Source organism: Notamacropus eugenii, chromosome 4 (assembly GCF_028372415.1).
Source record: "Notamacropus eugenii isolate mMacEug1 chromosome 4, mMacEug1.pri_v2, whole genome shotgun sequence".
Taxonomy (NCBI): domain Eukaryota; kingdom Metazoa; phylum Chordata; class Mammalia; order Diprotodontia; family Macropodidae; genus Notamacropus; species Notamacropus eugenii.
In genome coordinates this window covers 435,746,099-435,764,356 of record NC_092875.1, presented here as the reverse complement: position 1 = coordinate 435,764,356, position 18,258 = coordinate 435,746,099, and the positions used below count along the sequence as shown (strand labels likewise).

Sequence of the window (18,258 nt, the reverse complement as noted above, 5' to 3'; positions counted from 1 at the left end):
AGATCCAGTAAGAGTTCTGTCAGACTTTTTAACATTTATTGCTAAGTGGTTTTTTCTTGAAAAGTAGCTTCTTACCTTGCATGAAGAAGGAGCTAGGAAAAGTGCTGGCTGCTGGTTTTGAAGATGGATAACCTGGTGAGTCCCTATTGTAGTCGGCAGTGCTCGCTGACGGGGCATAAACCTAGAGAACAAGAACTAATTTAGTTTGTTTCCTGTGATGACTCAAGTACTACAAATGTGATTGTGTAAGAAATGAGACATGGGACTGAAATACTCTATTTTCTCCCTACTTAATAGTATTGTTTTTTTCCAATTACATGTGAAGATGGTTTTCAACATTAATTTTGATAAAACTGTGAGTTCCAAATTTTTCTTCCTACTTCCTCACCTGTCCCCTTCCATTCCTGAGAGCAAGCAATCTGATATAGGTTACGCATGTACAATCACGTTAAAGATATTTCCACGTTAGTCATGTTATGAAAGAAGAATCAGAATAAAATGGGTAAAACCATGAGAAAGAAAACTAAAAAATGAATGAAAATTATATGCTCTGATATGCATTCAGACTCCACAGTTATTTCTCTGGATATGGATAGCAGTTTCCATCATGAGTCTTTTGGAATTGTCTTAGAACCTTGCATTGCTGAGAAGAGCTAAGTCTATCACAGCTGATCATCACACAATGTTGCTGTTATTATGTCCAATGTTCTCCTGGTTCTACTTACTTCATTCAGCATCAGCTCATGTAAGTCTTGCCAGGTTTTTCTGACGTACATCTGCTCATCATTTCTTACAGCACAATAGTATGCTATTACATTCGTATACTACAACTTGTTTAGCCACTCCCCAATGGATGGGCATCTCCAATTTCCAATTCTGCATCATCACAGTAGAGCTACTATTTTTGCACAAGTGGATCCTTTCCCCTTTTTTATGATCTCTTTGGGATACAGACCTAGTAGTGGTATTGCTGGATCAAATAATATGCACAGTTTTATAGACTTTTGGACGTAGTTCCAAATTGCTCTCCATAAAGGTTGAATCAGTTCACAACCCCACCAACAATATATTAATGCTCCAAATTTTCCCACATCTTCTCCAACATTCATTATTTTCTTTTTCTGTCATATTAGCCAATCTGAGCACCTCAGAGTTATTTTGATTTGCATTTCTCTAATCAATAGAGATTTAGAGGATTTTTTCAGATGACAATAGCTTTGATTTCTTCATCTGAAAACTAACTGTTCATATCCTTTGAGCATTTATCAATTGGGGAATGACTACTATTCTTATAAATTTGAATAAATTATCTATGTATTTGAGGACTAAGAACTTTATCAGAAACATTGGCTATAAAAATTGTTTCCCATCTTTCTGCTGCCCTCTCAATATCTTGGTTGCATTCATTTTGTTTGTGTAAAATCTTTTCAATTAAAAGTAATTAAAATGATTCATTTTGCATTTTATAATGTTTTCTATTTCTTGTGTGCTCATAAATTCGCCCCTTCTCCATAGATCTGACAGGTAAATTATTCCTTGCTCTCCTAATTTGCTTATGGTATCACCTTTTATATTTCAATCATGTACCCATTTTTACCATATCTTAATATATATGGAGTGAAATGTTGGCCTATGCCTAGCTTCTGCCATACTATTTTTCCAGTTTTTGCAATGCTCCATCTCTACCTTGTTTAGTTCTAAACCAGCTTGTAACATGAAACACTGCTTCCTCTGCCATACAAAGAGAAAAAGAGGGAAAAAAGACTTTGTATTTATGCAAAACGAAAAAAATACACGTTTAAGGATTTAAAAAAATAAAAACAAGGTATGATACTTCCCAGTTTAAGACAAGAATATCAATGAAGCTTTTTGCCAGTTCCCATACAACTACAGATATTCCATGTAACACCCACAATGTGGTCCTGGGATATTAGAAAACTGAAAACATCAAAGTGTTTAATATAATGCTTTTTTGTTGTTTTATTATTGTTATCATTACTGCTTAAAAGCAGAGAGTTCACATAAGTGCTAACGGCAAAAAATAAAATCTACGAACTAAGCTCTGCATTTACTCCACCCTTCAAGTAAACTCTTTGTTCTCCAAAAGAAAAAGGGGGCAGGGAAGGGAAATCTAGAGAACACTATCAAGACCACTAAAAATCATAAACATATCTTGGGATATTAAATTCTCATGGTGCAAGCTCTTTGCAGAGATGCATGAAAAGGGCCATTAAAAGTCTGGATCTACATAAGACCACCAACACACAATGCGTGCATCAGGGGGAAATCTCTTTTTCTTGTACTTATTATATTTGTGTGTGCAATAAACTTAACAAGTGTGCCAAAAAACTAATTTACTTACATTCGTTTACTAATACTCCAGAGGCTTTGGGAGCTAGTTCTTTGTAAAAATAGCCTGTGTATTTTCTTGTTTACGTTTCAGCTAAACAGGACAGCATACTAGACAATCATGAACTCATAAGGTATAGTTTAACTTTAAATGGTTTTTTCCTCCCCCTTTTCTTTCTTGCTAAATATAATTTTTTAAAAGTTCCCATTTTCTTTTGCTTAAAAAGTTCCTCTCTCCAGATGGTCTGGAGGACTGAAACACTGTCATCTTCTTGATGAAAATGGATACCTTCCTGCCTCCATTTTGAAGCAAGCAGCAGATCACAAAATTGGCAGTGAGCCTATTCTGACATTCACAGGTCACAGTGAAAGGAAAGAGGAATCCACCACTAAAAGGCTTATTGCACTATTACCAAGAAGCTTCTGTTCTTTTTTCAGGACACATCTAATCAACACCATAAAAAATGTATACATTTATCTCAGAACATCATGAGCCACAAACCAAACATTAATATGAGGTTTAGGATGTCAGAATGATGTCCCCATAGAGAGATGTAGGAGAATACGCACACACAGAGGTGCCAGCAGACTGACATACATCAAATAAGTGGTGTGGATGCCTCACAGTGACCTTAAAAATTGGGAGGTGTCAGGAATGTCATAAAAAACCACTAGTTTTTAGAACAGATATTTTCAAAAGAAAATAATAAGTTCTATATTTTGTGGGATGTAAATTAGGTTTTTAGATTGCATGACATTAGACATAAACAGCCATTTGTTAAAGACCCAATTTACTAATTCTACTGTGCCAAAGAAAAAGGAAAATCTTTTTGAACAGTTATGAGAGCCAAAAGAATAAAATTTAAAAACAGGAGATCCCCTACACCCCTCCAAACAACTAAAACTCATTTAAAAAAATCAGAACCCTACTGAAAGTCCTGTCAAGCAAAACCAACAGTCATTTACTTGAGACTTCCTTGTAAGCAACCAATAAAAAATTCTTTTTAGGAGCAGTTGTTTTTAGGGGAACACTTGATGCTCGTTTTAAAAGCTGAAATAAACCACAGCTTTCTGCAAAAAAAAGAATTGCAAATGAAATTGTTTTAGTATTAAAAATTTGAATATAACTGCAGTGTTATGCAACTGTAATACCTGTGATCTTTATTTACTGAGAAGAAAAAGTCTGAGATGTACTTGCTTATTAGGTACCAATTCATCATAAGGGTGAGGCACTGTCATGTTTTCTGAAAGCTGGCAATTCTCTTTCAGACTATTAAATAATCTTATCCTTTAAAAGTGTGCAAAAATATGTGCTACCTAAAATATTTTAAAAGGATTAAAGCCTTTTAGATAATATACTTTGCTTGGATGAAAGTTCCCTAAAACGAACCTAAAACATACATTCACATAATATTTTAGATAAAACATCATTGGACAACATTTAGAAGAGTTGCTTCCTTTTATTTTCTTTCAAGGTTATTTACTGCTACTTTCTCTGGGAGGAATGGAGAAACCCATGGCTAACTGGAGTCATTTAAAAGTAGAAGTTACCTATGATCACTTTTTATGAATTCCCTTTGCTAGAATAAACCTGTCAAGACTAAAATCCACCAATATTTATCCACTCTGAAATGACAGAATGAGGAGATAATTCATGTTATACGTAGGATCTAATTTTTGATTTTTTGAAGGCTTTTGCCAAATTCAGTTCTGACTATTTTTCATTGTGATGATAAAATCAGAGAAAACATGGGACTTTCCAAATATTCTCAAAATATCCTGTTTTCAATAGCACAGGCTCAGATTATCTAACTTCCATCTGAAAGTTGCAGTTTACCCATTTCAAAATGTATCTACCCTGCAGTGAAGTTAAGCCATGCCTGTCTTTTAAACAACCATGACTGTCTTATTTTACAGAATGACAGAAAGCTCAAGTTGATGGAGACCTCAGAGATTATCTAGTCCAAATTCCTTCTTTTACAGTCAGAGACACTGAAGACCAGAAAGATGAAGTGATTCCTTTTAAAGTCATGCGGCTACTTGGTGGCAAAGGCAGATGCCCTTAGGGAAACAGATTTTGACTGTGCTATGAAATTATGAAGCACTATCTCTTCCCTTCTGGGAACAGAAGAACTTCTGGCACAGAGAACTGGATAGTTGTTGGACTTAAGAGACAGGGGGCACTTGTGCTCAAATATCATCACATCAGACACTTGCTAGCTGTGCACCCCTGAGCAAGTAAGTCACTTAATTTCAGTCTGCCTCAGTTTCCTTATCTGTGAAAGGCATATAACAATAACACCTACTCCAATGAGTTAGGGTAAAGATTAAATGAGATAATGTATGTAAAGTCTCGGCAAAACTGAAAGCATTATATAAGCGTCAGGCATCATTAATAGGTTTAAAAATATTCACGCTCATGTTAGTTAAGCATTTTATTTCCCCCAACACTGTAAGAGTTGGAAGGGTCCTCAGGAGCCAACTAGTCCAATCCCTTCATTTTACAAATGAAGAAAATTTGGGCCATGTGAGTTATTTGTCAAACAAAAAAATCAATGACAAAGGTAAGACTTCACTCCATCCTCTGATTCTAGAGGAGTGTGCTTTCCGTAATATCCAGCTGCAAGATTTTTTAATGGAGGTATGAGTAACATAAGAGGGGAGAACAGCAACCTCAGAAAAAACCCTTTAGTTGTATTTTGCAAGAATTTTATAGAAATCTTGTTGAAATATATTTCAGTCACATATAGTTTGTATGGTCTTTAAATAAACTATAACAGGAAAGGTTAATTGGGGAAAAAAGTGTATGAAAAAGGGTAATCTCTGAGAACCAGTGTCATCAGATACCAGGCATATGGGAGAGCTGAGACCTTCTGGGCTCATGGAATAGACTAGGATGCTACCAACCTAGGTTGAGATAGGGATGGGTGGGGCACGCTCAGGTTTGTCTATATCACTGATTTTTTTTTAATCAAGCCTGTGATTTTGTAAGCATAGGAAGTTTCAGGTATGGGGTTTCTTCAATATCCTTTTCCTCAAATTATGTGCTTTGCCCAGGGTTATACAGGTAGTACGTGTCAGAGGCAAGACTTCAGCCTAGATCTTCCTACTTTCAAGGCCACTTCTACTAGGTCACTACTTCACACTGTCCCTCATATTGGTGGGATAACAGTCGTTTTGGCAAGGCTTGACTCAACTGTCTTGTAAGGGGATCTAAGGGGATCTAAAGACCCAGAAAGTTGTATTTCTTCTCAGTTTGGGAAAAAGGGGAAGTTAACAGAAGACAGGTAGAGAGACAGACAGGGAGAGGGAAAAAGATGGAGGAAAGAAAAAAAGGCAGAAGAGAGAGAGGAAAGAGGGAGGGAGAGGAAAGGGAGAAAAGCTTAGTGGGAGGGAGAAAAGTGAGAGACACAGAGATGATAGGCAAAGACATAGAGACAAACAAGAGGAGGTAGTGGTGCTTTACCCAGGATGTATGAAGTACCACTGTGGTGGCAGTTTCCAAGGGAAGACCCAAGAGGTGAAAGCTTAAAGGTTCAATAGACACAACACAAGATTGTATTTTTTTTATGGCAGATGCCAGAAACAAAAAAACAAACCAAACAAAAACCAGAAATACCCAGGTATGTATGAAGAAATTGGCAATTCTTAGCCCTTCTCTTGTCCTACTTTAGTTCAGTGCTCCTGGCATCCATTTCTAAACATGTCCTTTTGCTATAAAAGATGGCATATATCTGATCTAATCTTATTTCTCATAAATACCTGTGGTTGACCTAGTCTTTGACATTCCTTATTTTCCTTTGTCCCCAAGGGTGCAGGATTACTCTGGGATCTCCATGGGAAAGAGTGATCTTTTCTAGTGCAGAGCTATTACCTACCAGTCCATTGTAGTCACTCTAACTGGGGGCATAATCAGGAGCCAGTCATGCTTCATAACCACTTCCAAAAGTAGAGTTATTACGAACTTGAGACTTTACAATTAGATTATGAACCTACATCTGTTGCAAATGCAAGTCTTGAGAGATATGTCCATAGGAGGCTCAGCGATAAATGCAGTCACACGCATTACAGTTAAAACTCACATCCTTCAGCAGACAGTACTATATAGTGGGCATGATTTTGAAAATTAGCCTAAAATCTTCACAAATGTCTTGTCCTAGCTCTACCCACAGCAGCAGAGGCAGTTTTTCCACAATATCCCAACCATCCACATATTACTACTCATCAGTTGCTCCAAGCACCCAACCACATTAGCTAGGGGATCCTACTTTCTCCTTTCCACAAAGCCTCTAATCTGTTTGCTCATGAAAGAAAGACAATACTTATAGGACTACTAGCTCAATGAGTCAATAGCGTGATGTGACTGCTAAAAAAATACACTCTCCCTCTCTCCCCAATTAATAATAATAGCTGTGATTGATACAGTGCTTTCAGCTTTACAAAGATCTTTGAATATAGTATCTCATTTGATTATCACAATAACTCCATCTGGATAGGTGCTATAGGTTATTTTCATTTTACAGATGAGAAAGAGAAAGAGACAGAGAGATAGACAGAGAGACAGATAGATAAACAGAAAGAGAGACACTTGGTGAGACAGCAATACCTGCCCATGGTCCTATAGTTAGAAGAAGAACAAATATATGGCAAAATCCAGAACAAACAGAGACAGAGAGAGAAAGAGAAAGAGAGAGAGAGAGAGAGAGACAGAGACAGAGAAAGGGACAGAGAGACAGATAAACTGAAAGACAGACATTTGGTGAGACAGTAATACCCATCCCATTGTTAGAGAGGATCAGTGCTAGGATCAGGACCCAGGCTCTCCCTGACTCCAAATACAATTTTCTCTTCTTTACCATGCTCTTTAATGACATTAATTGAAGTCAATAATGGCATTAACAATCAAAATGAAAGAAACAATAAAAAAAACTCCGAGTTGAAAGTGTACTCAGGGTATATGTAACCTAACCTGGCAGAAACAGGAATCTCAGCAGTATCCTTGACATTGATTGAAAAGGCTAGATGAGTAACTAACAAACATTTAGCATCCTTCAAACTTTAGCTCAAATTCTACAACAGGAATTTCCCAGTCTCACTTTCCCATCATCTCTGCTCCTCCCACTCACACCTTCCTTCTGGCATTGCCTCCCATGAATCCAGTATATGTCTCCTTGGTACATAGTTGTTTTCAAGCTGTCTTTTCCATTAGAATGTGAGCTCCTTGAGGATAGGGCATTTCTTTTTGCCTTTCTTTACAGCCCAGTTCCTGGCACACAGAAAGTACTTAATGAATGATCATGATGCTATTAAAGGTCTATTATTTATCAGGCATAGTTCTAGGTTCTGGAAATACAAAGACAAAAGCAAAACAGTTCTGTTCTAACAGGACAGAAAACATGCACACAAGGTATCCCAAAGGCTATAGCATAGATAAAGCCATTGAAGTTAGTAATATTAAGCTAATAAAGCATGAAATTTCACTAAGACTTTAGGGACACGCTGTATAAGATATAGAACAAATATATGGCAAAATCCAGAACAAATATAAAGAACAAATCCCTTTCCACCAAGGTTACCTGCAAGGGAAAGGAATATGCAGCTGTACAACCAGTAAATGTCTTATGTAGAAGGTACATAGATCTTGAAGGAGATCAGGGATGCCAAGAGGCCAAGATTAAGATGGATTACATTAGACATAGGAGACTGACTGTGCAGAGGCATAGAGACAGAAGAGCAATCTGGCTAGAATGTAGAGCGTATGGAAGCTAGTAAAGTGTAATAAGATTGGAAAGTTAGGATAGGGACAGGTTGTGAAGAACTTTATATATAAATCAAACCAAGAAAGTAATAGGGGGACAATGAAGTTGATGGTGTGTGAGAGGTTATTGCAATAATCCAGACAGAATGGATGAGGGCTTAAATTAAGGTGATTGCTGTGTGAGTGAAGAACAGACACATTCAAGAACAAGATTTGGCATTGTAAGCCTAGGCAAAGTAGGCTTTTTGTTATTTTCTTTTTGGAGTTCAGTTTCCCAGGCTCAGGCTAAATTGTGAGCATCTGAGAGATTAATCTCCTTTGAACCCTGATAATTCACAGCTGTGCTGAGCCAATTAGGCACTAAGCACGTGGACTTTCAAGCTTTTCAGCCAATCAAGAGCTGAGTCTTTGTTATATATACTAGGAGGCTGGTAATTTGCTTCCCTGGATGGGTCTCTGGAGTAACTGTTTGTTAACTCCCTCCCTTCGCTGACTATTCAGATGTTGTTGGTGTTCTTTCTTCCAGTTGTGTATGTAGGCGGTTGTATTACTTTGTCGGACAGTTGGAGTCCTGCCTGTTGATCTTTGTGCTAATTTCTCTATTTGTATTTTCTCCGTGTTCAGGGTGTTAACCTTTCCCCTGAACTAGTGAATGACTTATATGTGTTTAATTAAAGAAAAACTGTTAACCCCTTTGAAGATGTCTTTCTTTTATAGGGCAGATAAAGAACCTGTGCTAGCAGGCCATCCTGGGTGTCCTAGGGTGCTTGCTTTTACAGGCATCTGATCAGATATGTTGCATGAAGGAGAATGAAGGGTGAGCCAAGGATGAATGGAAGGATGGTGATATAATCTAAGAAATAGGAAATTTCAAAAGAGAGCTGAGTTTGGAGGAAGTATAATGTTTTGGATATTTTGAGTCTGAGACCTCTAGAGGCCATCACAGTTGAAATGATCAATAGGCAATTAGTGGTAACAGACTAAAGTTTGGGCGAAAAACTATGGCTGGATATTTAGATCTAGGACTCATCAGAACGGAGAAGATTACTAAAACTGTGGGAGCAGATGAGGGCACTGAGTAACACACAATGAAGAGAGAGAAGAGAAGGTCTAGGACAAAAGCTTGGATAATAGTCACAGGGGGTGTGATATGGATGGCAAGAAGGAGGAGAACTGAGAGAGAGAGAGAGCATGTCCTGAAATCTTAAAGAGGATCGAGTATCAAGAGGGAAAGAGTGCTCAGCAAGACCAATGTGGCAGAAAAGTCAAGAAAAATGAGGACTGAGAAAATACCATTAGATCTGGCAATTGGTAATCATGGAGATAGATGATTCATTTGAAAGATTATGTTGGAATCCAGACGGCAGAGGTTTTAGAATAAAGGGGGGGCAAAAGAAGTGGAAGCAAGCTATTATAAACGGGTGTGTGTGTCTCTCTCTGAAACTTCTACCCAATGCACCTACTCCTGCCCTCTGGGGCCCGTAGGAACAAATCTCATCTCTACTGCATATGCTAGTCCTTCAAATGCTTGAATACAGTTCTCATGTCTCCACTCAGTCTTCTCTTCTCCAGGCTAAACTTCCACAGTTCCTTTAACTCATCCTGATGTCTGATACTGAAGTCATTAAATATCCTTGTCCTTTCCTCTGACGGATCTTGAGCTTATCAATGTCACCATTAAAATATGAAGTCTGAAAAGGACAGAATCCAACAGAACTGTCACTTCACTAGTCTTGGATACTATGCATCTCTTACTTTAAGTCAACTCCATAAATGTTTATTAACTGCCTACTCTGTGCCAGGCACTGTGCTAAGTGCTGAGGGCACAAAGAAATGCAAAAAATGTCTAAGCGGTTTAAAACAATAAGACCTTTTTAGTCTAAAATATTTATCCATACACTACTGATCAATATTGATCTTGAAGTTTACTAAAACCACACGATCTTTTTCAGATGAGTTGTTATCCACATATTCTATTTGCAAAAATGATTTTATGAAATTGAATGCAAGATCTTGAATTTTCCCCTATTCCATCTCATTTGATTTAGCCCAGTGTTCTAATCTATCAAGATCTTTCTATATACTGATTGTCCTGTAGCTATCCTTCATAGTTTTGTTTATTAAATATACCATCTACGTATTTATCCAAGTCATTAAAAAATATTAAATGATGCAGGGCAAACCCTATGAAGATTCTATTAAAGAATTTCTTCCTTCCCTCTCCATCGCGTCTATGCTCTATTGTAGATACAGAAATTTACAACAGACATTGGCAAAACAGAAGTGATGAAAATGGTGAGGAAATTCAATACCACACAGTATCATATGACAAACCACAGAAAGAACTGGACATGTTTAGAAGAGATTCAGTTGGGGAGTGGGGAATGATAGATGCCCTCAAATACCTGAAAGGTAATATAGAAGAGAGATTGAATTTATTCTTTTTGCAGCCATAGGGCAGAATATGAACCAATTGGGTAAAAGTTTCAGGGAGTAAGATTTCAGTTAAATATAAGGATATAGCTAAAAATAGACCTGGCTGCCATGTGAAGTAGTGAACTCATCAATGGAGTTGTTTGTTTGTTTGTTTGTTTTTCTGACACTGTCTATATGATCTAACAGAATACTGTAGAAGGATTCATGAACTGGGTAAGAAGCACACTAAGTGGTATGCAAAGTCCTTTCCCTTCTCAAATTCTACAATACCTGAGCAGCATTTCCTTTGGAAATTGAGAAAATTTAAGGACTTTGAGAAAACTCATTAGGCTTTGCTTGAGGGAAAAAAAATCAATGGAAAGTAGAGGTCCAAAGTATAAAGCGACATGACTGGCTACATAATAACACTGAAAATAAAAGAATAATCAGATTAAAAAGCCCCCAGAAGCCTCAAGAAGGAGAAAGCCTGAATCAAAGGAAGCTGAATAGGTTTTCCAAGATGGCATCTAGACTAGGCGAGATGAATATTGCAGATTTTGTTGCAATAATTTCAGCAGACTGGGATCAGAGAGTAAGTAACAGGTCCCTTTAAGAAATCAAATATCCCTCTGAAATTCAACTAGCACCGGAAACATTGTGCACCATGTTTCTGGTTTGTGTGTCTATTTGTTATTTGTATAATCTCTAAAAATTATTTTGTATGAAGAGAATTCTCCTTTGATCCATTTTTGTTAGAACACTTTCAATTGATATTGAGCTTTGCAACAGAAAGATTACAGAGGTTTCTGGAGCGCTCATACAGATAAAATGTCACTCCTGAACGGTAGCCCCGTCAGTCATTCTTGTCTCTGACAAAGGAGTTATGGTAGAATGTAACGATATAGCTTATTCTCCTACATTTGTGAACAAATTACAAACAGCAGCTTTTAGATTTTGAGTATTTTTTTCTTTTTCCTTTCCTTACTGAATTCCTCCTGTTGAGAGACATTCTCTTGCCTTTATGATCTGAAAATCCTAAAAAGCACGAGCTGGAATGCCCCTTGCAGAGTCTCTGTTTCAAACCCCTGGTTCTACAGATGGGAAAACTGAGATCCAGAGAAATTAGGTGACTTGCTCAAGGTCAGCTGAAGCCAGTTCATGAAAGAACTTAAGATAAGGCCCCAGTCCAGATGTATTTCCATTACAACACATCCCCTCTCCACTGGGCTGTGCTAAATATACTTACCAGTATTCACACTAAAACTCAGAAGACATTTAAATAAAAGACCTAAATGAAAAGAGCTGGTCAAGTTTTGGTTCCCCACATATATTCCAAAAGATGCTGACCACAGAGAAAAAATAAAACACACAGATAATCTCAGGGTGAAAAACATTATAACTCCACAAAAAGACAGCTAGCTACAAGAGTTGAAATCATTCATTTAGTAATATTTAAGTGTTATTAAGATAAATGAGTAAAAATGAACCCTTCAGTGGAGAGTCACAACATGGCTGAAGACTGATTGCAAACTTGTTATTTAAGTGAAGGATGCTGGGCATCCTGTAAGTAATTCTTCTCGATAAATTTACAAATAGACACAAATACAGGCACCTGGGGGAGAAAACAAACAAAAAGTTTCATGTGTAAAAACTGTTGAAATTGTATAGCCTTAAAAATATCTCTGCAAGCAGCAATGTTCTCAATCTCCCTTTTACATGCAGTCTGGTATATATACCTACATATATATGCATATATATATAGATATATACACACACACATACACATAGACTGATATACATACATATACACACATGTAAACAGTAGAAAGCACCATTTACCCATGGGACATAACTATTTTATATTTATTTGTCTAGCAATATCCCTCCTTAAACCCACCAAGTGGTGTCATAAAAGTATATACAAAAGAACACGCAGGGAACCAAGAAACTCCTTAAATATCTGGATTCATTTGGATAATGAATTACTTCACCTTCCCCGACGCAATACACATAACCAACATAACCACAATTGCAAATTTTTAAATGAATTTTTTCCACAATAAATTCAAAATGTTGCTAATTTGAACTTTCACCTCTAGGTCAGTGCTACGAAAAAGTATTAGAATGATCAGATTCACATTGTAATTCTTTTTCTTTTCCCTTCTACAACAGCACTAAAAAAGGTCAAAGTGCAGGGAATAGGAAGGCAGGAAGGCAAGGGGTCTGATTCAGAGTAGATCATCCACCCCCAAGTCATTAAGATATGATTTAAATCATTAAATATCTACCTTCCCCTTCTCTAAAATTTATGTATCTTATACAAAGTCAGAGATAACAGAATATAACCAATTCAAAATTATCAAGGAGCTCCTACGCATAAAGCATAGTACTTAGCACTGTACAAAATTAACCAGCAATCTTTCTGCTGGCCTGTGAGAAACTGTCCTTCTCCCTAGTTAAGAAGACACTTCATATATTTGTAAGGTGGTTTTACAGAGGAAGAATTTTAAATTTCTAACTCAAATATTCAGTCATGAAAAAAAATGTTTCACTCAGTATATGTACTCCATTTACCCCATGTTGGCTACTGAAAGCCTCTACAGCACTGAACTATACCACGAAGCACTAATGAAAATAACAAAAAGGGATTTCTTTTTGTACAAATCAAAGTATATTTACATGCTACCTTATTTTACACTCTTAACAATGCCACGAGGAAGGAAGGAAAGTCAAGTCAATCAGCAATTCTTAAACACTTTCTATGTGCCAGGAACTGTATTAAAGATTGTGACCCAGATCATCACAGAATAATAGTTTTTGATCTTAAATGGTCTCTAAGTAAAATACTTAATTCAACCCCTTAATTTTACAGATGAGGAAACTGAGGCTCAGAAAGATTAAATGACTCCCAATTTTATACTGTTAATAAGTGGTAGAGATGAACATTCAAACCTCGATCCTTAAAACTGTAAATATGGAACTTTTTTTTTTTTAAAACAGGCCAGAATAGCTGAAAGCACTTAGTGACTAACCTAAAGGACAACAAATGGATGGAAAAATGGAACAGATTTTCAATATTTTCATAGAAATATATTCCTTATCATTGATAAAAGTGGAACCAACATATCTGAGCACCTGTGACTCAGTAACAAATGTAGTTTGTGAGAAGATAGTAACACCAACTATGTACACAAAGCAATAACTCCAAGCCAGAAGTCAAATGATTTTTGTAGGAACTGAGGAGTGAATTTTCAAGAAAATTCAAGGAAACAATAGTTACCACACACATGTACAATACAGCATTATTATGACTAAAAACCAACTGACAAGACATTAACAACTACTGATCAAGAAATAATTTCCAGATTAAGACACACAGTTAAGATTAAGCTATTGTGTTAATTCATCAGTAAAACTACCTTGGACAAGACCTATAAATGGAGAATAAACTAGGTCTACTATGGAGCTCCTTAAGCTCTGATCCTTAAAGAAAGACTGTCATATTTTTCTCTCTGTATCTCTAGCATCTAAAAAGATGCTTTGCAGACAGTAGATGTATTCAAAAGCTTATTGAACTGATTTGGGCTACACGAAGAAACCGCATAGTCCTTTTGCAGATCAAAGATGTCTTTGACACCAAAACTCAAAAACAAACAGTATTCTTCTAGTGATACTCTATGACTGTACTCTATGACTGGAGGGAGGGATAATGAAGTAATGGAATAACATAATCTTTAAAAAATAAAATGCCAAGTACCGCAAAGGGAATAGGTGAGATGCATGATGAATTTAAGCACACTGTAATACATTAACAACTGTTACTTGAAACAGGAATTGACAGAAGATAAGAAGAAAACATATGGTTAGGAGAAAAAAAAAAAGATGGGTTCCTCTTGAATTTTGAGTAAGTGATAAATAGCACAATGGATAAATCCTCTATGAAGCACCTGCATCTGGAAAAGAATTGCATAAGGTTATGAAAGGATTGGAGTTTACACAAGTCCAAGGCGAATCAAATTTACAAGATTCACTTAAGTAATGAAATATAGAAATGACCTAGTCAAGTCATCTGGGAAGGATGCGATAGGGGATAGTCAACTTTGAATTAGGAATTCAGCCTCCAAAAACAACTACCTGTGAACTAGCACCTGGAGCACAGGGCTTTTGTGAGGATCAAATGAGATAGTTTATATTAAAGCTTTGAAAAAATGAAAGCACTTTTGTAAACGTAAGGAATTATTCTAAGTCTGTTTCCTTTTTTTAAAAAAATGAATAATTTTTACTACTTAGTGTTGTTAAAGTATAAGGGAAATAATAGTATATAAATAACCTTAAAGTCTCTATATAAATGTCAGTTATTACACCATTATCTTCCACTAATGATCTACAAAATGCCTCATTACGCGATGGACTTATCCAAAGGCTTTATCAGTACGTTGTATCAGTATCTATCAGGTCCTTCTATGTTGGAAAGTCTTCAGGAATGAGTTTGGATCGTGTAAAGTTCTTATGAGTAAGAACCTAGTACAGTTCAGAAAGGTTCATATGGACGGATATTAAAAGCCTCATTTTTAATTAAATTGAACATATCAAGAAAGAAATATTTCTTTAAAGTTTAAAGTCTTTTACAGATTCTTTTCCCTTTAGGAAAGTGTGCAAAAAGGTCAGGAACAAAAATCGGGGAGTGGGGAAAAGGATTAAAAGTGGTAATGAAATCAAGAGAAATAACTGGGGTTTTTTGTAGTTAAGATGATTACCTCCTCCCATCCTCTGAAGAGATGAGAGCTATGAGTTCACCTATACACTTATTAAGCACCTACCAAGTGCCAAGTATTAAGGATACAAAGAAAGGCAAAGGATAATCCCTGTTCTCAAGGAGACCTCAATCTAATGAGAGAGAGAATATGCAAACAACTACGTACAAGCAATTTTGTTGCTCAGCCATTTCAGTCATGTTTGACTCCTCATGATCCCATTTGGGGCTTTCTTGGCAAAGATAGTGCAGTGGTTTGCGACTTCCTTCTCCAGCTCATTTTACAGATGAAGAACTAAGGCAAACACCCGCCTAGGAAGTATCTGAGGTCAAATTTGAACTCAGGAAGATGAGTCTTCCTTCCTTCAGGCCCAGCACTCTATCATCTGCACCACCTAACTGCTCTCTGAGGGGATTAAAGTATTAAGGAGAGGAGATTCCTTTGATTATTCTAGGAGGTTACGAGAAGGAGTGATAAAGAAGAGAGATGAATAGTTTTTAAGTGACTGTTCTTTGAGATTGAGTAGAATGTTAAAAACCCCAATCCTGTATTCTGGGTAACAGTACCCATTCTGTGACCTTTCACTTGTTCAAGATTCCTAAAGAATTACTGCAAATTGTCTTAGGTATGGTGATGGTGGAGGCCAGGAAACTGTCCATTTGGACATTTCTCCTAAATTTTAGAAATGCTTAGAGTGAGATAATATTAAATGAAGAAATATTGTTTCTGGCAGATATGTGCCTGAAACGCAGAGGAAGAGTATTAATATTTTTCTTTAATATTCATTCATCACCAGAGGAGAGACCACTAAGTGATGACTTTCAGCAACAGAAAGGTAAGGTGATCGTCTACGAAGGTATGTAGTGAATGAACTAGGGGAGGATGAACCCACAGAAAAGAAATTCCAGATACCTGAAATATTAGTGATGATGTCAAACATTTAAAGAGGTCCCCTGCTCTATTTTGTGTACTTAATGGATTCCAAACATTAGTGGATTCTAGACGAGTTAAACCTGAGTACAATATGGTCTCTGTTCGAAACGAATGGCTCCCACCACTTTTTCCAAATAAAAAAAAAAATGTTTTACACCTGCCTATGTCCTGGTCTTGGCAATATATAAGCTGACACTTTGTGCTTGCTATTACTTTCAATTTGGTGAATAACTTGGCCCTAACTGAGCATGCTTTAAATTGATTAAGTTACACCTGGTTAAAGATTGGTTGGAAACACATAATTGCTTAAAATGTGATCCAGGTGAAACTCATCATCTTCCTGGACACAATTCTCCTATTACATGACTTAATGGAAATTAAATTCAATGAAACAATCAGGATAAAAAAAAGTAAATATTTTTAAAATGTAATGCACATTCTAACATTTTAAAAACACATTTACACAGTAAATGAAATAATTTTTAAAATTTCCAGTATAATTTAAAAGTACCGTTGCAGAAAACAAGAAATTATACAATATACAAGGTACCTAACTTTTTTGTTCTAGTTAAATTGTTTAAAATAAATAGTAAAAATGGTCAATATTACACATCTATGAATCCACATGTGCATGTACAGATCTTTTCCATGTATGATCAACCAATGGTAAGCCAGGGCCTTCACTCTCTTTTCTAACCATTTATTTATTATGCATACATGCAAACATACAGCTACCTAGCTTATGGCTGTTGTTGTCTTAGGAGTTTTTAGCACGTGGTGTTTGGTATACCTGTTACTTGCTATGTGACCTCAGCCAAGTAAATTCCTCTTTCTGTGGCTCAATCTCTGTACCTATGAAATTCAGGAGTTCAAACTAACTAATTTGTAATGAAGTTTGCTGACCATTAATATTCTATGATTAAGTAAAAAAATTATGCATATGCTAGTTATGCTATTTTTCTTTTTAAATACCATCTTGCTAAAAGTTCTGAGGCAAGTTGATGTCACTAAGATTAAGGAGCAAAATGCTAATATATGTCACAGAATGACAGAGCTGGAACAGATTTCAGGGTCATGAAACAGTAATAATACGTCTTCTACAACACCTGCAACAGGCAATACATTGTTATCATCTGCTTCTTACTGATGAATGTTTATTGGTTGTGGATGGGCACTTAGGGGATGCAGTGGATAGAGTTCTGCTCCTGTAGTCCTGAGAATCAAAGTTCAAATCCAGCCTCAGATACTTGCTAGCTGTGTGATCCTAGACAAGTCACTTAACCCGGTTTGTCTCAGTTTCTCTTCTGTAAAAAAGCTGGAGAAGGAAATGGGAAACTATTGCACTATCTTTGCCAAGAAAACCCCAAATGGGGTCACAGAGAGTCAGATATTACGGAAATGAATTATCAACAACTATTAACAGTAACGATACATGTATAAAAGTAGCAGGAAGGACAGCACCACAGAAAACTATTATTTGGTTTTCCCAAGACCGCTTTTGTATTGTTTCCGTCAGTCAATAAGCATTTATTGAAGATTTACTCTGTGCTAGGCACTGTACTAAACTCTGAGGATACAAAGGAATACAAAAAATAATATCTCTGCAAGGGGTATGGTGGACCAACTTTCACTGGCTATCAAGAGTCAAGTTAAGTTAACTATCACGTTAAGTATTCAGTCTGTGGATCTATACCTCAGAAATCTACCAACCTAACAAATCAGGGCTTGATTAAGCATTTTGTTGATTGTCTAACAAAGTGACAAAGAAAACATTAATATAAAGATGAAGCTTGAGTGTGTCCCTAGAACATGCCCACTGCTCCCCACTTGTTAAACATTTACCAGCATACCCCTTGATCCCTGCCTTCAAGTAACTCACATTAACATGAAGGAAACAACACTTTACAAATATTATCTCATTCAATCCTCACAATAATCCCCAAGTAGGGGTTGTTATTATCCCTATTTTATAGTTGAGGAAACTGAGACAAAAGTTAAGTGATTTACCCAAGGTTACACAGCTGAGTGTCTGAGGCCAAATTTGAACTC

The 18,258-nt window shown here is 36.6% G+C and overlaps 1 protein-coding gene across 18 annotated transcripts in view; it reads right to left on the bottom strand.

Annotated features, from left to right (window-relative positions):
- The window catches only part of TCF4 (transcription factor 4), a 433,335-nt gene that overhangs the window by 64,762 nt on the left and 350,315 nt on the right, over positions 1 to 18,258 (bottom strand). For all 18 annotated transcript variants that reach the window (XM_072605977.1, XM_072605989.1, XM_072605981.1 and 15 more), the window contains one exon: positions 76 to 181. In XM_072605977.1, coding sequence (XP_072462078.1) covers positions 76 to 181 — 106 coding nt within the window. The remainder of the gene's footprint in view (positions 1 to 75; positions 182 to 18,258) is intronic.